Source organism: Pelophylax lessonae, assembly GCF_965119305.1.
Source record: "Pelophylax lessonae genome assembly, chromosome: 6".
NCBI classification, from domain to species: domain Eukaryota; kingdom Metazoa; phylum Chordata; class Amphibia; order Anura; family Ranidae; genus Pelophylax; species Pelophylax lessonae.
The window spans coordinates 242,248,708-242,269,127 of NC_138773.1; the positions used below are offsets into that span (position 1 = coordinate 242,248,708).

At 41.6% G+C, this 20,420-nt stretch overlaps 1 protein-coding gene across 1 annotated transcript in view; it reads left to right on the forward strand.

The window, feature by feature from the left end:
• PDE11A (phosphodiesterase 11A) overlaps window positions 1-20,420 on the forward strand; it is an 830,139-nt gene that overhangs the window by 638,111 nt on the left and 171,608 nt on the right. The window contains exons 11-12 of the mRNA XM_082260061.1: window positions 324-470; window positions 594-701. Coding sequence (XP_082116187.1) covers window positions 324-470; window positions 594-701 — 255 coding nt within the window. The remainder of the gene's footprint in view (window positions 1-323; window positions 471-593; window positions 702-20,420) is intronic.

The window sequence follows — 20,420 nt, forward strand, 5'->3', positions numbered from 1 at the left end:
TTTTCCCACTCTATCCAAAACTGAAAAAAAAGTTTTGTATGGACTTCTACCTAATGCACATATGGTTATGTAAACAACTGTTAAGTAGATTCTTTTTGAGTGCTGTTAGTTTTTTCACTTGAAATTTAATTTCAGCAGGCTGACAAGATGGACTTCTATTTTTACTGCCTAATTCTAGTGAAGGACACAAAAACAAGGTTTTTGGCACAGAGAAACACATACTTTGATGAATTACTGAACATTTCTTGAAAAATAAATCCTATGTATGAACAAAGTCCATTTCTCACTGAAGCAGTGTGTAACTCGGTTCTCTATCATTCAAGGCAGCCAACATCCCCTTGGTGTCAGAACTTTCTATCGATGACATCCATTTTGATGACTTCTCCCTGGACGTTGACGAGATGATTACAGCAGCCCTGAGAATGTTCATGGAGTTGGGAATGGTTCAGAAGTTTAAAATTGATTACGAGGTAAACATCTGCTCTGCTCATGTATCAGCCGCTTTTGTACTGGCATAGGTCCTCTGTACACTGGTAATGAGATATTCTGTCGTACATAGTACAGCACATCTTCATGCCCCTTCTGTTTTACAGACCTTGTGCAGGTGGCTGCTGACAGTGAGGAAGAATTATCGAATGGTTCTCTATCACAACTGGCGGCATGCCTTCAATGTGTGCCAGCTGATGTTTGCCATGTTAACTGTGAGTATTGAGGCTCCAGATCATTTTATTTGTGCTGTGATATTTTCTGTTTTGATATATTACTGGGTGTTCATTATTTAATTCAGACATTTCAGGAAAGTGTTGATTTAAAAGGAAATTATAATGGTTTGGGGTAAATATATTTAGACTTTTTTAAAGTGTAAAAGTTTTTTAAAGGAGAAGTATGGCCAAAGCTCTTTTGACAATTTTTTTTCCCGTGGGCCACAGAAGTTCACCTATTTCTGCACTCCTGTGACCCAGATTCAGCTGACAGTGGGCTAAAGCCTGCTGTCGGCTCACGTCGTAGAGCCAGTCCAGGTTCTGCAGGGATTTCAACAATAATGTTGAGATACACCCAAATGCCTGTTTGGGAGTTGGCTCAGCCTCTCAGTGTGCCACTAAGGGCCTGAGTCAGCCGCTCCTAACCCCTCCACAGCCCGGCGCTCCAGTGTGCGCTGGAAGGGCAGAGCACAGAGACGATCACTAAAAGTCATCCCTTTTTGTTTAGAGCAGTCCCAAGAACTGAGCGATCAACAGTCTTTGATCACTCAGTTTTCAGTGAAGAGCCAGCAGTGGACAGCTGTAGCAATGAATCGATACTACAGCCATCTAGGTAAGTATGTATGTTTTTTAATTCCCACACTTCTTTTAAAGAGACATGGTCATTTTGCCCCACAGACTTCTTTATATTCACTTTACCAGAAATTACTGGTGTTTGAAAACAGGGGGCGGTGTTATGTCACTCCCCCAGTTATGTAACCGTGCTTGGCCTAGTCAGTGATTTCTAGAGTAAACAGTGTCACAAGATAGGAAGTCACATGCTTCTCCATACCAGGAAGAGTTGAGAATTGTAAATAGCACTTCCTTGCAATGCCTACCTTCTCTGCAGCCAAGAACCTGACTATAATGGGTTGGGGGAGCTGTTTTTGAAGGTACATTGGGACACTGTCAGTTTGCCCTACATGGGCAAACTTTAAAGTAGTTGTCAAGTCTATACATAAAATACTGGCATGTGTACTGCATGGATACCTCTACACTGCTATCCATGCATTTATGAAACAATCCAGCTAAATACCTTGTTTTGGCATTTGGTATTGTGGACATGTAACTGCTCAGCCTCCTGTTCTGTCTGCCTAATGAGCAGTTGCTGAACTGGGAATTTGGATGGTGGAAGGACACATACACATCACTGGAGGAAAAACCCCCTCTCATCCAGGACTATGTCTCCTTTCATGGCCGTGTTATAGCATAAAGAGGGCTGACAAAACTTCTGCAGTTTTGGTAGAAGTCCTGTAGCACTGTCAGACTAACATCAGAAGTGATGGGGAACTCGAAAAACTGGCAGGATAATCTGAAATGTTATATTCCTGAAGATACACTTGTATTTTTGGTGTGTGCATGTGTATATAAGAGGGACAGGCTCAATTGGTATTGGCAACTGTAAACCATGCTTGAGACAGGGACATTCCACACAGGTCTTCCCTATACTGGTATTCAGCAAGGCAGCAAACAAATAGTTTTAGTGCAGAGGGGCCTTCTTCAGAAAGTCAATAGCATAAACAAACAAAATGTCTACTCATCTGAACCATTAACTAAACTCGTGTGGTAATGACTAAGCGCTATCATTTGCGTGAATCGTATCTACCTCTTTGTCCCGTGCTCCTTCTGTCATCCACTTGTCATGTGAAGCTTCAATAAAAAGGATTATTGGAAGTGCAGCCATCCAGTATAATTTCCTTATGTAACCAAACTCATGTTGTATCCTGTCTAAAAGGGCTTCCCCATAATGAGTCCCCCAAAACAAACAGGTAGCGCTTGAACCATTTTGTATTCTATCAGCAGATTTTTTATACAGCAACAGATTCCCACAGCAGAGAACATATGTGAGAGAGAGCTCAGCATCAGTCAGCTGAGAGTAATAATGAATATTGGATACCATGTGTGATGTGGATCTAGGAATTGAGGCTTATTTCCACCCAAAGCTCTACAAAGTTTCTAGCTCCAGAACCCAGAACAACACAAGGTTCTGAGAAAACAAAAAATATGTTTTATCCATATGAGTAATCAACACTGGAGCCCCTCACCATGTGTAGGTGAGAGAACAGTAGTATTTGTCTCTTTAAGACATATTAAAAATCCCAAACCCAATCCTGCTAGGTCTGTATTAAACATATTTATTATTTGGTGGGGAAGCCTGTGACAGACGCAGGTATCAGATCCCTGCACTTCTCACTAACTTGTGACAAAGGACCGGCCAATCTTACACCACGCTGTCACTTACTTAAAAATGCCACTCTCAGCTGCACCCTGCGCAAAGATTTTCCAGCTCACGGGACCACAATCTAGGTGCCAGCAGCCTGAGAGCAATTGTCACTGGGCTAATTAAGCAATTAACCCTTTAAATGCCACCACCTCCGTTATGGTCCGAGCGGGAGGAAGCTCATAATTCTAGCAATATCAATTATGATTTTAGAATAATCGTCTGTAACACACACTGTCACCACAGACAGGTATGTTCATAGGATTTATTCTATACAGTAGCACTCTTCAAGAGACAGGTTCTTTGTTAACTTGCATTAAGAGCTTACGAACAAGGTTAACACTTTTCAAAATAAGATTTTAATAATGAAAAGGTCAAAGTTGGTGCAAATAAAATATTTACAGAAAAAGGTGTTTCAAAGAAATATAGACATAATTCAGCAATAGCAAAATAAGGTAGAATTGTAGAGGCAGAATACTTGCACTCAATGTCCTGGGTTCAGTTTATGAGCCAAGTGGTATCGTTTCTCAAACTTGACAGATGTTCCTGCTTTGATGGTACCATGAGAACTCCAAACTCGTTAGGGATCTCTCTTTTTTCTCTGGGATCAAATGGGTGTTGATTAATGCCCCGACCAATAAAATGGAGTGGCCATGGGCTGTCCTGATTTTATGACAATATCAGGTCCCTCCTCTATAGACAGTTTTTATACCACTAATCATATCTTCCAATATGTACTGGTTACATTCTTGAAACTGATAGATTATGGTTCAGCATTGAATCTCGCATCCAGGGATACTAAACACAGGATAGCTCAGATAAACCTGTCACCCAGGGAATATCTGAACGGTATCTTCCCTTCTATATGTGCTAGTGTGGTCATGTATGACATTAATTCGTTCAGTATGTTGTTTCTCATCCAAATATATAGTTATTGTTAATGTGTCATGTTCCCTTAATGGATTTGGTCAAAGTTTTACAATAGGCCTGGATGGAAGAAACAGACATCCTGCCAGCGGTTTACTGCTCTGCACAGGCTTAAGTGCTTTTTTTTTGATGACTCTGAGTTGGGATAATGGCTCTTTTGAAGTGTAAAACCTATGCATTTCATGAATAAAAGGAGGAGGGAGGGGCATTGTGTAATTGTTCTGCAAGACTGTCATGGCTGATCTATAATGACTGAACAACATGGCCGCTTGCTACAGCTTTTCGCGTGTCCAGTACAGGACATCATTACAGAGCCCTCCACAACAATGCACATTAATACAAAACCTAAAAACACATGGAAATGGAATCCACCCCTCCTCTACTTTATTGGTATGATGTCTCAAAACATACCCAAAAGAGAAAAATATTTAATCTAAAACAAGTGCTGACAGCTCCCAATTGAAAAAACACCAACATCTTTATTCATCATAAAATACATGAATTCATACATATAAGACACTAAGACACATATAGATATAAATTAAAAACAACCAGCTGCCCGACCTCCACTTTAATATTTAAGCATTATATATGGCAACGTGTATCCATGATATTATTATTAGTATTATATATACAGTATGTGACCACCAGACCACTATTCAATGTGATGATTTGGAGAGTTATTTGCTAGATGCAGTGGTTCTACACTCATAGTATTGAACCATCATTGATCCAAGTTTAAATTTAAATTTAAATTTAATTTAAATTTAAATTTAATGCTATCCCATCAGGTGCAATAATCTGAATAGAGATATATATAGTCTTAGGCTTGGGTTATGTTTTTGCTCTTGAAAGGTAAGTTGACTTTTTCATGAACAATTAAAACATGAAATAACTCCAAATATCCAGGGCACCCCTCCGAACCATTGTACACATAGCAGGCGTAATGCCCTTTGCTACTGGTGTATCAGTACATACACAGTACACCTTAAGAAATAGCCCCAGAGTGACTATACTTATAATGCTCACAAAAAAATGCTGTGATCAAACTGAATGAGGAAAATGTTATCATTGGTCACATGCCTTGTAGCTTCAGGGTCAACGCACCAGGTAAAAAATGATGAGGCTCCTTCTTTGGAGTGAAAGGCACACTCAGTATCTGAAAATAATGCAGAGAAAGAATAGATCAAGACAGGAGTAAGTCATGCAGAGAGAGCAGAGGTCAGGAGTAATTTACAGAGAGAGTAGAGGTCAGGTCAGGAGTATATCAAACAGAGGTCAGATCAGGAGTAAGTAACGGGGTAAAAAATAAGTGTTGCAGAGAAAGCACAGATCAGGTTAGGAAAGAGCATGCAGAGGTCAGGTCAGCAGTATCTAAATCAGAGAGAGCTGAGATCAGGTCAGCAATAAGTAATGGCAGAGAGAGCAGAGGTCAGGTCAGGAATAAGTCACGTAGAGGTCAGGTCAGGGGTAAGTCATTCAGAGAGCAGAAGTTAGGTCAGGATCAAGTAACACAGAGAAATCAGAGGTCAGGCCAAGAGTAAATCACGTGGAGAGAGCAGAGGTCAGGTCAGGAGTAGGTGACAGAGAGAGAGCAGTGGTCAGGTCAGGAGTGAGTGACACAGAAAGAGTAGTGGTCAGGTCGGCAGTAAATAATGCAGAAAGTGCAGGGGTCAGATCAACAGTATATATTTCAGAAATAACAGAGATTATGACAGAAGTAAGTAATTCAAGTGAGGGGGCAAGTAATGCAGAGAGATCAGAGGTCAGATGAGGGGTAATTAATGCAGAGAGAACAGAGGTTGAGTCAGAAATATGTGATACAGAGGTCAGAATAACAGTAAGTAGCAGCGGAAAGAGTAGAGGTCAGGTCAGAAGTGAGTAAAGGAAACACAGAGTAGACGTTAGGTCAGCAGTAACACAGAAATAGCAAAGATCAGGTCAGCATTAAGTAATGCAGAAAATCAGAAAAAGCAGAGTTTGGGGCAAGAGTAAGTAACCCACAAGTGGCACTGTAATAAGCGTGGCTGCAGGGTATTTAAAATAACTTGTCGACCACTGCCTTGCTAAAGAAGCTGAAGGTAAAGGTGATGGACTGGCCAAGCATGTCTCCAGACCTAAACCCTATTGAGCATCTGTGGGGCATCCTCAAATGGAAGGTGGGGTGGAGAAGCGCAAGGTATCTAACATCCACCTGCTCTGTGATGTCGTCATTGAGGAGTGGAGGAGGTCTCCAGTGGCAACCTGTGAAGCTCTGGTGAACTCCATGCCCAAGAGGGTTAAGGCAGTGCTGGAAAATAATGGTGGCCACAACAAATATTGACACTTTGGTCCCAATTTGTCCATTTTCACTTAGGGGTGTACTCACTTTTGTTGCCAGCGGTTTAGACATTAATGGCTGTGTGTTGAGTTATTTTGAGGGGGCAACACATTTACACTGTTATACAAGCTGTACACTCACTACTTTACATTGTAGCAAAGTGTTATTTCTTCAGTGTTGTCACATGAAAAGATATAATAAAATATTTACAAAAATGTGAGAGGTGTACTCATTTTTGTGACATACTGTATAAAGTATACAGTAAAGTAGTGACTCCCAGTACAACTCTTGTAATTCTCCAATGCATTATATGGAAGTACATGTAGGGATGAGGTTGGACGGGGGATGATTAATCAGTGTCAGCTCCAGCACTGGTGGGTGACAACTCAGTTGAGGATTTATATTGTCACAATGTTCTCCTTGCACATCACTCGTAATTACATAAACAACATCGGTCAGTATCTTACAGAGGTGAGATAAACACTGTTCTGAATTGTCATTTTTACACGTCATCGGCTAACTCCTGGAAAGGGTTGCTACTCTAAACTTTTAGAAGCCTTCTAAATTTCATGGTATAACTGAGCGCATTTTATTTTGTTTTAAGCCAAACTGCAGATGTAAACCGGTAAATACATATGGCAGTATGAATGAAGCAGGTCACTCATCCCTCTCTTTCACCTTCTTCTGAGCATGTTCACAGACTGCTCTGTGCAGTGTAGTAAAGCCTGATTGGCTCAGAGTGCTAACTACACTACCCAGTACTCAATTACTGTGAAGTTTGAGTTTAGTTTAGCTCCTACCTGTCTTGAACCTCTCTATTAGTCAGTAAAACAGATAAGGGACTTAAAAGAAGGGCTGGGAAATAAGAAGTGGGGTGAAGCTTTACTTTTGCAAGCATAGCAATGACTCCCTTAAAAGCTCCTGAAATGTTTGGGTTCCCCTGTCCTTCCCAATGTTGACCCAACCTTATTTGGACCTGACACCGTGGTAATGATAAAGTGGGCTTTATTGAAGCTGGAACAATTATAAGTGCAACAGGGTAAATGTTGTTCGATCCCCTAGTTGCATGTGAAACAGCCTAGACAGAACACACTGGGTAAGCGAAAAGGCAACACCAACTGATACAGCAAATTCATCAGTAACTGCAAGAAGTGCAGAAAACAATGTTCAGCTGGACAGGCCTTGTTTAGTCACTGGCCAGTGGAACAATAAAACAGCCCTTCAGCGGTCGGACCCTTAAACTTGCAGCGTGCTCAATACACAGTGGTGGGCAAAATGCATCTCGCCATCTGATATGGTTTAGATGTCCTCCTGACAACAGCCTATACTTGGATGGGTGCTGTAGCAGGCTGGATGTAGCTGAATGCATCGTAGGGTGAGCTGATCTGCCTGGATACTAGTGGGTTTAGCGTTGGCCTCACTGTCTCTGGCTGTGGATGTTTCTCTGATGGCCTCTGTGCTGCTTGCATATCTCTGTGGGGGTGTTAGGTGAGTGGCAACCTGCAATGCCCTTGGCCTCCCCTCTCTAGCCTGCACCTCTCCCCAGCTGGCCTCAGTTGTCTCAGCCACTCTGCTTCTTTGCAGTCTGCTCTTAATTCTCAGGATAGCTGCCCTCTGTCAGATTCCTTCCTCTCTGCTCTTCCACCTTGGCTTATGTCTCTCTTTGGGCTTTTTCTAGCACAGCATCTCTCCCTGTGTCCAGCTCACAGCCCTCCTCATTGCTCACCCTACACTTCCTTTGACTTGGACTTTCTAGGAGTCTTTCTCCCTCTGCCAAGGAGAGCTAACTGGGGCACCATTTGAATATGATGTCCTAGGCTGTGTGGCTCCTCCTGGTTAAAGGAGTCAGCAGCAAGGGCTACACAGGATTTTGCACATATAATAAGCTGCCTGTATCTTTAGCCCTAGTCATATTGCATGTTTTTGCTGAGAATTTTTCCTACCTATCTATCTGCATTTTCTCATGATATGCTCAGATTGAATTGTCTAGGTTTGTAACATTTTAACTTTAAGGTTTTACCTAGTTTTTTAAAGTCAATATTATTTATTTAACATGAAAGGTTTGATATGTTTCAAAAAATATAATCTTTAAAAGTGAGCAATCATGAAAGCATGACTAACCTACTAGACTGTGTGGTCTTATTTTTAGTGGCTGTGCCTATATGTATGTCTTAGTAGTCACAGATGTGCTGAATTCCTGTTATTTTTGCATAGAGAGCTTAGTACTGGAGAGAAGGAACCTCTCTAAGGACGTATGGAGCTGGCCAAAAAGCCAGCTAAGGAATAACTTCATGCATATCTTCATACATAAGAAATAAAGAAACATCTGTTTGGTAGATGAATTATCATCTGCACTCTTCACGGTTTGTTGTCTCCTCCCGCTTTATAGTCATTGGGTATCCACTGATTTACAAGACCAAGCTGGAGAATTGACACGTTGAGATTGCAGAGATGTGCAGAGGGCATAAAATATCTATGCAGCCATCATAAAATATTAATTCTCATGCTTCATCCCTGGGACCACTCAATAACAAAGTCGCTGACTCAGCCTGGCAGAAACAATGATCATTTGACAGGTGTAAAAACAATTTGACATGGAGCGCTGACTAACGGGTTGAGGCATAATTACACTTGTCTGGCTCTCTTCCCACCTTTGCCTATCAAGCCAAGCCTGTAAGTTGCAAATAGGTTGTAAAACTTACAGTATCTGTGAGGAGTTTGCATTGATTTGTCAATTTCTAACTAGCTGAATATATTAAAGTAGATCTAAACCCATATACTAAAATCTCATGTAAGCATTAACATATTAATGTCCTTTTAAAAGATGTTTTCAGTCTTTTTGTGGGAAGGTTTCCTGGCGCTTTCTGGCAATTATAGATAAAACATTTGAAAGAATCATGAAGGGTCAGTCCAATCAAAATGTATATTTTCAGATAGATTTTACATTACAGAGATCATTCCAGCTAAGGTTCATGTATACCCTGCCTACATTTACTGTGGCTGGTGGTCAAAACGTACCTATCCTGAACGCGATTCTTCCACGTCCAGGAGAGGGAGGTTGAACCTCAGCTAACCTCAGCAGCATATAAACTCTGCTAAAATCCTTTGTGAACATTGATGGAGTACATTTACATTTATAGAGTTGAGTTGAGGTGCTTTGGCAAAAAAAACGCCAAAAGTTCCTAAACTCAAGTGTCTTAGTCAGAGACCAAACATAGCTCCCACATTTAGATCTGATCTATGCTGTGGATCTACGTGAATATTGATGGAGTACATTTACATTTATGGAGTTGAGTTGAGGGGCTTTGGCAAAAAAAATGTCCAAAAGTTCCTAAACTCAAGTGTCTTAGTCAGAGACCAAACATAGCTCCCACATTTAGATCTGATCTATGGAATTTATTGAGAGGTTGGGAAGGAAGGATTTTCCGGCACATAAATTTTTCTTAGAAAAAATTTCAATTTTATTCAAATAACATAACACAGAGAGCAAACACACAAAACATAAAACAAAACAGAAACAAAATTGTTGATTAAAAAGTTGACTGGAGCCAAAATGGGTTATCCAGTCAGGAATAGATAACATACAGCAGTTCTATTTGATGTGGTCATACATATATTCATATTCTTAGTCACTTGACGCGACTACATGTACATATTTGTATACTTAGAAGCATGATGACAGAAATTAGTAGTATGCTTGATCAGGTTGCTCTACATGTTTCGCCTCATAAAGAGGCTTCGTCTGGAGCCTGCTTGTGATCAAAGAAAAAGGTTCTGTGAAATTGATCTGCAGGATAACTGTCACCGCAGACAAATGGTAATGAATAACGAAGGGACAATCATGGATAGGTACAGAACTCGGTATATATATAGAGAGATGATTAGCCCAGGGGTAGTAGAGCCTGGGGGCCACCTTGCAATGGTTCTGTCCTATAGTTCCATGAAGTCTCCTCCGGATGGGGAACCGCCGCCATGGTTCCCCATCCGCCTATATATATACCGAGTTCTGTACCTATCCATGATTGTCCCTTCGTTATTCATTACCATTTGTCTGCGGTGACAGTTATCCTGCAGATCAATTTCACAGAACCTTTTTCTTTGATCACAAGCAGGCTCCAGACGAAGCCTCTTTATGAGGCGAAACATGTAGAGCAACCTGATCAAGCATACTACTAATTTCTGTCATCATGCTTCTAAGTATACAAATATGTACATGTAGTCGCGTCAAGTGACTAAGAATATGAATATATGTATGACCACATCAAATAGAACTGCTGTATGTTATCTATTCCTGACTGGATAACCCATTTTGGCTCCAGTCAACTTTTTAATCAACAATTTTGTTTCTGTTTTGTTTTATGTTTTGTGTGTTTGCTCTCTGTGTTATGTTATTTGAATAAAATTGAAATTTTTTCTAAGAAAAATTTATGTGCCGGAAAATCCTTCCTTCCCAACCTCTCAATAAATTCTATGTAACAATTTGAGGATTGGCACCTTTAATAGTAACTTAAATGCTCAGATGGCTGCTATCTGACGGCATTATTATCAAACAATAGATCTGATCTATGCTGTGGATCTACGTGAATATTGAATTTAAAGTATACACCTTTGTGACTGTCCAAACAGGTCCTAAATCCATATGATGCACAATCTTAATTGGCAGGATAAACAAGTATCTGTGAGACATTTTATCAGGATGAAGGGAGAACTATGAGTGCCAATGTAGTTATGTGCTCAACACAATTCTTTTTTTTTAATGGTAACCATAGCTCTACCTTACCTACTAAATGTGTATACATTTTTATTAAAAAAGAATAGCGCACACATGCAAAAGAAATGACTATCAAATATGGAGACAATCCATAAATAAAAATGGGGATTTGGTCCCACCATATGGCCATATCGTGCTCAAGCCCACCACTACGTCAAAGTACCCCATTGTCAGTGGGTCCTACACTATCCATAAAAAAGGGGTGAATCCAGCCTCTCTAACCCTTGGAGACAACTTGCTGATAAAGATGTGCTAATGCACTACAAAGGACTCCTCCTATATCTACTTGATAGTGGACACTGATAGAGTACAGGTGTGTGTGGGGGGTGGGGTGCTCGACCTCAGAAGTCTGGTCAGACCGAATACATAATAAACAAGCAAAAAATTGGGGGAGCAAACCCTGAACATGTATATCTAAAGCCGGTGCAGCTATGAACCAAGCGACATGTATATTAAAAAAGAATAGTGCACACATGCAAAAGAAATGCCTATCAAATATGGAGACAATCCATAAATAAAAATGGGGATTTGGTCCCACCATATGGCCATATCGTGCTCAATGAAAGGGAGGTACAGCGCCACTGAATTAAATAACTAACTAAACTTGCAGAGGTAAAACAGAGTCCATAAAGTCCATATAGGAGAAATGGTTCAGATGCGGAAAATATAGCCGTAAATCCAACATCAATCTTGCAAAGGAAGTTTCTGGCAATGATCACACAAAGCAATAAAGGATGTACCCTTACCAGAAGGTTGAACCCCCCTGTTACGGAAGGTCAAACAGGCGTGCGATATCAATCACCAGGAACAAACGATGCACCCAATTCTCCTCCAGTCGTCCATGGAACATCCGGGCAGGACCATGGAATCAGTAAGCCTCAATAGACCCCAGGTGTGCATAAGAGGACCCCTCCCCCCATTCTCTGGGATCACCCCAGTAGAATCTCATTTGAAGAAGAGTCGGTTCCAGCAGGTTGAACAGCTTCTCAGTCTCCGTCCTGAACACACGGCCACCAGCATGGGATTTCCTCCATGTCAGACCACACAGGTCATCCCTTATGCACACCTGGGGTCTATTGAGGCTTACTGATTCCATGGTCCTGCCCGGATGTTCCGTGGACGACTGGAGGAGAATTGGGTGCATCGTTTGTTCCTGATGATTGATATCGCACGCCTGTTTGACCTTCCGTAACAGGGGGCCCAACCTTCTGGTAAGGGTACATCCTTTATTGCTTTGTGTGATCATTGCCAGAAACTTCCTTTGCAAGATTGACGTTGGATTTACCGCTATATTTTCTGCATCTGAACCATTTCTCCTATATGGACTTTATGGACTCTGTTTTACCTCTGCAAGTTTAGTTAGTTAGTTATTTAATTCAGTGGCGCTGTACCTCCCTTTCATTTATTCATGGTCTGATATACTTTGTACGAGCAGCCTTTTTTAGCGCATCAATTTCTTTGTGCGCAGCTTTCTTCCCATTATCATATCGTGCTCAAGCCCACCACTACGTCAAAGTACCCCATTGTCAGTGGGTCCTACAATATCCATAAAAAAAGGGGTGAATCCAGCCTCTCTAACCCTTGGAGACAACATTCTGCTATATAACATTCCCAAAAAAACAATTTAAAAATCAAAATTTTTTAACATTTTAGGCCAATTTGTTTACTGCTAATCCCAAAAAATCGCAAAAGTTATCTCGTCTACAGTAGTGGTGGGCTTGAGCATGATATGGCCATATGGTGGGACCAAATCCCCATTTTTATTTATGGATTGTCTCCAAATGTGTATACATTGTTATTAATATTATTCTAGATTCCCCACCATAACTTAGTGGTGGAACTCATTCTCAAAAACTAGCATAAAAGGAAATTAGTTTCGTTGACCAAACTTGTTTTTTTCTATAAACAAAAAATGTCTCATCTAATTAGTGTGAGAATTCATGATTGTAGATGCTCAGATCCCAGTTCTAAGCCATCTTCAATATACAGACAGGTAGATTAGCACTCTTGAAAGACACTTTAATGCTCCTGCTGCTTATCAGGGGAGCCTGATCTTTAGATAGGCCTGCTCTCTGTGCTCAGTGTGTATTCATCTGGTCTGAGGGAGTGTCCCCACTGTGGCCAATGGAGAGGCCTGTTGGACAGTGGAGGAAACCTGGCCAATGATACACAAGCTTTTGTAACTGTCCCAGTGGGTTGGCATCTGGAGAGGTGCATCATGGGATTGGTGATAAAAACAGAGGGCACATGAGGCAGAGTGTCTTTTGATGGGAGCAAAGTCCCAGGAGGAGGTAGATGGCTGCCTGTCCTCCTTCAGGTGTGAGGAAGGTGGTTCAGGTGGTTGGCCTAGTGAACTAAGAGTGTGGAGCTGAGCTGCAGAGGATCCAGAGTGCTGACAAGTGGAGCTGCTGACAGAGTCATCTTGGGAAAAACAGTATCGTGAGTACCAAGAGATCTGCCTAGGGGTCCGCTTAAGAGAGGGGACCACTCCAGAGAAGTCAGGGGACCAAGAAGCTAGCTCACACAGGGAGTGTGTCAGTAAAGGGGGTGCCGTGTAGTTGACCCTGAAGATTAGCAACAAAGGGGTTGCCAGGAAGGGTCCTGAAGTTGTTCAGCAGTACAGTTCAGTTGCCTTAGAGTACAGATTACCTCAGGGAATTCATTCAGTTCTGTGTCACAGTCCGTGACAAACTGAAACAGCAGCCTAGCCGTGACTGGCATTACTCAGCGTTACCCAGCGCTATGCAGCATTTTCCAGTTGTCTCAGCATATTGTGCATAGTGTATAAAGTTGGAATATCCCACTCATTCCCTTCTCCCATCCAAGTTCCAAAAAAAACATAAAAACCAAAGCTACTGGACTGTTTCCTGACTGAGCCATAACCACTTGGAAAATGCCTAATTGTCATGCTGTTGCTAATGGTAACCCAGGGGAACCCGTAACCAGCAGCTCCCATGGGAGTAGTGCAACAAATATAATATGTTTCACCTGGCAAAAGAATTCATATTTCTGTCTATCCAGTCAGATTTGCAGGGCTTTGCCACATAGCACAGCCTTGTCTGGCAGAGGAGGGGACCTGATTTTCTCTGCTGCAGTTCAGTGGCACAAGTCTGGATTTTACCCCAGTCTGTGATTGGACAGTAAAAGGAAAAGCAGCAGACTGATGAGCTCATCGTTCTGTTACTCTGTACTCTCCTCTTATCAACATGTTCCTTGCACTGCTGCACGATTGATTGGCTCTTTGTGCTACTTCTTCCTACCACGGTTCTGCTATATAGGGACTGCAAGAGACTGATGCCAAGCCAGATTCATGTACTTACACTCCTTGTATTTAAGAAAAAAAATATTTGAATAATTACAGAGCTGCATTCAGTTGTGTCTTTTAACCACTTCTGGACCGGAAGGATTTGCCCCTTAATGACCAGGCCATATGTTGCGAGTTGGCATTGCGTTATTTTAACAGACAATTGTGCAGTCATGCGACGCTGTACCCAAATAAAATTGATATCCTTTTTTTCCCCACAAATAGAGCTTTCTTTTGGTGGTATTTGATCACCTGTGCGAATTTTATTTTTTGTGCTATAACAAAAAAAAACAGCGACAATTCTGAAAAAAAAAACAATATTTTTCACATTCTGCTATATAACATTCCCAAAAAAAATAATTTGAGAATCAAATTTTTTTAACATTTTAGGCCAAATTGTTTACTGCTAATCCCAAATAAATTGCAATAAGTGTATTTTGATTGGTTTGCGCAAAAGTTATCTCGTCTACTAAGTACGGGAAAGATTTATGTAATTTTTATTGTTTTGTTTTTTTTACTAGCAATGGCGGCGATCTGCGATTTTTCGCGGAACTGCGACATTGCGACGGACAGATCAGACCCCTTACGGACATTTTTTACACTTTTGGGGGGACCAGTGACATTACTACAGTAATCAGTGCTAAAAATATGCACTGTTACTGTAATAATGACACTGGCAGGGAAGGGGTTAACATGGTAAGTGATCAAGGGGTTAAATGTGTACCTAGGGGCATGTTTCTAACTGTATGGGGGGCGTGGCTTGTACAATAATCACAGAGACCTGAGTTCCTGTATAGAAGGATCACAGGAACTCTGTGGTCATTCCAGAGAGAAGAACGGTCAGCTGTGTTTACAACAGCTGACCGTTCTTCTCTCTCAGCGGGGAGCGATCATGGGTGTCAGGCGGCAATCGGAGCCGCCTGCCCCGAGTATGAGTCCCCACTGACGAGTAGCGCTCCCCCTAGCTGCAGGCACGCGACTGACGTATACCTACTTCGATTCCTGCAGGAGGGCCGCCCTGCCGCAGTATAACTGCAGCGGGCGGTCGGGAAGCGGTTAAATCTGCATGGAGTCATCTTTATTCTCTCAGCTCTCATCTTTGAGAGAAGGTGCAGCCATTACCGGCAAATGTGCATCTGAGTGATGAACTATAAGAGGAGACCCAAAAGCTGGGAATAAATAGTTTGGGCCAGTACAGAATAACTATTATGATAAACTAAATGCTAATGTTTGGTTTACATTAAATGTACGTTGCATCAATAAATTTTCAGAGTTTCAACACTAGTTTGTCAGAAGTATTATTGGATAATCTTGGGATGTCCTGTGGGTCGTTCACATTCAATGTGTCCAATTTCAGTAATGCAGCAAAGACTACTGGTACCACTTATACAGTGGGTACGGAAAGTATTCAGACGCCCTTAAATTTTTCACTCTTTGTTATATTGCAGCCATTTGCTAAAATCATTTAAGTTCATTCTTCTTCCTCATGAATGTACACATAGCACCCCATACTGACAGAAAAACACAGAATTGTTGACATTGTTGCAGATTTATTAAAAAAGAAAAACTGAAATATCACATGGTCCTAAGTATTCAGACCCTTTGCTCAGTATTTAGTAGAAGCCCCCTTTTGATCTAATACAGCCAGGAGTCTTTTTGGGAAAGATACAACAAGTCTTTCACACCTGGATTTGGGGATCCTCTGCCATTCCTCCTTGCAGATCCTCTCCAGTTCTGTCAGGTTGGATGGTAAACGTTGGTGGACAGCCATTTTTAGGTCTCTCCAGAGATGCTCAATTGGGTTTAAGTCAGGGCTCTGGCTGGGCCATTCAAGAACAGTCACAGAGTTGTTGTGAAGCCACTCCTTCGTTATTTTAGCTGTGTGCTTAGGGTCATTGTCTTGTTGGAAGGTAAACCTTCGGCCCAGTCTGAGGTCCAGAGAACTCTGGAGAAGGTTTTTGTCCAGGATATCCCTGTACTTGGCCGCATTCATCTTTCCCTCGATTGCAACCAGTCGTCCTGTCCCTGCAGCTGAAAAACACCCCCACAGCATGATGCTGCCACCACCATGCTTCACTGTTGGGACTGTATTGGACAGGTGATGAGCAGTGCCTGGTTTTCTCCACACATACCGCTTAGAATTAAGGCCAAAAAGTTCTATTTTGGTCTCATCAGACCAGAGAATCTTATTTCTCACCATCTTGGAGTCCTTCAGGTGTTTTTTAGCAAACTCCATGCGGGCTTTCATGTGTCTTACACTGAGGAGAGGCTTCCGTCGGGCCACTCTGCCATAAAGCCCCGACTGGTGGAGGGCTGCAGTGATGGTTGACTTTCTACAACTTTCTCCCATCTCCTGACTGCATCTCTGGAGCTCAGCCACAGTGATCTTTGGGTTCTTCTTTACCTCTCTCACCAAGGCTCTTCTCCCCCGATAGCTCAGTTTGGCCGGACGGCCAGCTCTAGGAAGGGTTCTGGTCGTCCCAAACATCTTCCATTTGAGGATTATGGAGGCCACTGTGCTCTTAGGAACCTTAAGTGCAGCAGAAATTTTTTTGTAACCTTGGCCAGATCTGTGCCTTGCCACAATTCTGTCTCTGAGCTCTTCAGGCAGTTCCTTTGACCTCATGATTCTCATTTGCTCTGACATGCATTGTGATCTGGAAGGTCTTATATAGACAGGTGTGTGGCTTTCCTAATCAAGTCCAATCAGTATAATCAAACACAGCTGGACTCAAATGAAGGTGTAGAACCATCTCAAGGATGATCGGAAAAAATGGAAAGCACCTGAGTTAAATATATGAGTGTCACAGCAAAGGGTCTGAATACTTAGGACCATGTGATATTTCAGTTTTTCTTTTTTAATACATCTGCAACAATGTCAACAATTCTGTGTTTTTCTGTCAGTATGGGGTGCTATGTGTACATTCATGAGGAAGAAGAATGAACTTAAATGATTTTAGCAAATGGCTGCAATATAACAAAGAGTGAAACATTTAAGGGGGTCTGAATACTTTCCGTACCCACTGTAATAACAATACGGATTCAGTGATTGCGCAGAATTTTCATATTTAAACAATATAAAGTGCTAAAGTGTAAAATGATGAAAAATGCGTGACATTGGTTGCAGCAATAATTATGCTGTACAGTATGTTCTACAGCTATACACATTATATTAATTTGCATTAGCATTCATTTCAAAGGAGAAAATATTTTCTTACATAATGTCAGTACATTTTAAAATGACTGTCTTTGTTCGTTTTCTTTCCTCTTTTTTTATGTATTCAAATTTGAAGAAATAAAAGGGGATAATTAAAGCCTTGCTTTACCTGTGGCGCAATACATAAAAGTAGGTTATCGCCATATCACACAATTCATTTCTCAGGAAGTGAATGACCTTCATAACTCACTTTAAGATCCTTCACTGGTGAATTATAACTCATTCTTATTACTGCTTCTGCTACACATGAACTGTGTGGCTTCCTTTTTTGGCTTTTTAGTAGCAGGTTGATCGTTTTTAAAATCTAAAAATTACATTTTCTGATGTTTCAGGTTGAATTATCTAACATCTTCTTATAAGTTCCAGAATAGTGAGATCTCTACCTGGGTTTTCTAAGTCTGCTCACTCCCAACATCTATTATGGGAGGCTTTCCTTCTCCTGTAGGATATCTACATTATTTTCCACTTAAAAGGTCATTCCTCCCAAAAAGTTTTTATTAGTTTTAGTTGGGTCAGCCCTTTGCTTTACATATATCTTGAATGCTTGACCAAGGAGATCATCCTGTTATAATTTTCTGACCTTGATGAGTGAAGCTTTGCCCCCCTTGTTGATGAAAATGCTGTAGAATGTCACTCTTCAGGGAAAAAGTGATGCCAATCTCCTCCAGCCTGATAGGGAGTACAAAAAAAGGTGAGTATTTTCTGCCCTAATCTACTCTACAAAGCAGGCATGTTGCTGGAGAGTTATAAAATTGTAACATAAGCCTAAATCTCCAGCATCTCCGGCATCAAGTATGGGTTCGACCGAACCTGTAAATCCCCAAGAAATTTACAAAGGCAGTCTGTGATTCAACTTACTATTGTCTACCATTATTATAATTTTTTTTTAATTGTGTGAAAAATGACTTTATTGTTTAGCTATTGTACCTTGTACACCTTTTATGCATTTTTATTTGTATTACATTCATTATTAACAATAAAAAAATGTTAAACTTTTAAATCAGGTAAATATGGACAATTGCATATAAGTATTTCACTTGGTGCTAAGAGGGTGAGAACCTCCTTTTCTCTGGCTAATAGAGATGCAATAAATGAATTACCGAGCCTGCTATGAAGCATTTATATACACAGGGGCTTTTTTTTCTTCAGAAAATAGCTGCAGAAACTCAACCACAACCCCACAAAGTCCCCTCCCACGCACACACCATCCAAACCTCATTAGTGTGGTCAGTTTTCACTAACAGTGGAAGGGTCTCTTAAAGCGGAGTTCCGACCACAAAATCGACATAATCGATTTTGTGGCCATCCGCTTCCTATTTGTCACCTGAAAAAGAAATGGATAGTTATGATTTATTTATTTTTTTTTACTTACCTTGTTATTGTAGAAAAATATACTCACCTTTCTCCCACTTCCTCCCTCTGCGGCCGCGGCCCGCGCCGTCACTTCCGGTTTGCAATGATTCCCGGGAGCTGAATGTCATCGCTCCCAGGAATCAATGTGCCGTCACCGGCCCCGCTCGTCACTTCCGGTGCGGCGCCGCATTCCCTGCTAAACAGCTTCTGGGCATGCCCAGAAGCTGTGGAGGAATGTGGCGCCGCACCGGAAGTGACGAGCGGGGCCGATGCAGGCGCATTCTGGGAGAAGAGGACGTAGAAGAGGACGCGCTGGCTTCAGCTGCCCACATCCGAAATGGCAACGCTGGAGAAGAAATTTTAAAGGTGAGTATTTCTTCTTGCAGCAGGTAAGTGCAACCTGGGACAGTACAGAGGCTATCCATTGTGGAATGTACTAGCCCTGACTGTCCCGGGGGTATTTTTATTGAAAAAAAATTTAGTGGCTGGAACTCCGCTTTAAGGAGTGTTACACACCAGGAGTGCATTATGTCCAGAGTGCATAGTTCGGCACAGAGAGGGTGTGTGGTACGTGGAGTGCAGAGTTTGGGGGTGCAGATTTCTGGGGTGCGCTACAGAGTACAGATGCTTACCTATGCATCCCCATCCACATCACTTTCACCCCTCTTTACTTCAGCTCTGTCCTCTCCATGCAATCCCCCCCTCCACTGCCTCAATCTCCCCCGCCCCCCCTTCTTAAGCTCCACCATCGTCCGCATGTCTTACTTTTGTTGCTGTATTAAACTGAAGTACTCAGCTCCAGTACCTCCCTGCATACTGTAGGTGGCTTTGCCTCTCTCTTTTGCAGGGAGATCATCCAGTGGGGGTGTCGGCATCTGCACTGCAACCCGGGGCCCCTGCACCGCCCTTCTTGTATTCAACAGGAGCTGCTCAGGAGATCAGTTCTGTGGGGGTCATTGGTAAACAAGCTGTTACTTGGAAACACAGAAGCTGGACTTCTGCGTTTACAAGTGATAGTGTTGAGCAGGGAGCAGAGGGCCTGAGCCAGAGGTGGTGGAGCTGAGTTCCACCAAGTTCCAGCTGAAAAAAGCCCTGTATATACATAAAGCATATATGCTATATAGATATACAGTATGCTTTATATGAATTTTTGTAAAATATATAAAGTATCAGTTAATTATATTGTGAAAAAAATTAATTGACCAAACTATTATTGTTTCCCAGCATGACTATTTCAAGCTGTTATGTTGATATTTTAATATACAGTATATATTTTTGGTTTGTACTTTTATTTTGTCACTAGCTCATAGCTGTGTGGATAAAAAATTGGGCTTGGTTTATCTAAGCGTATATGTTTTTGCTGTTGCATAGATGCATTCATATAGTAAAGGCCAAACAACCGAGTAGTTTTATCACAGTATTTACTATGCACCCTTGTCATGCACGAACACATGCACATCTGTTAGAGCATACACACAACAAATTTACAACAAATGTGGTTTGCAAAAAGTACATGCTCTAATGTCTGAGCATATGCCAGATAAGAGATGATATTTTGTGAAGAAAA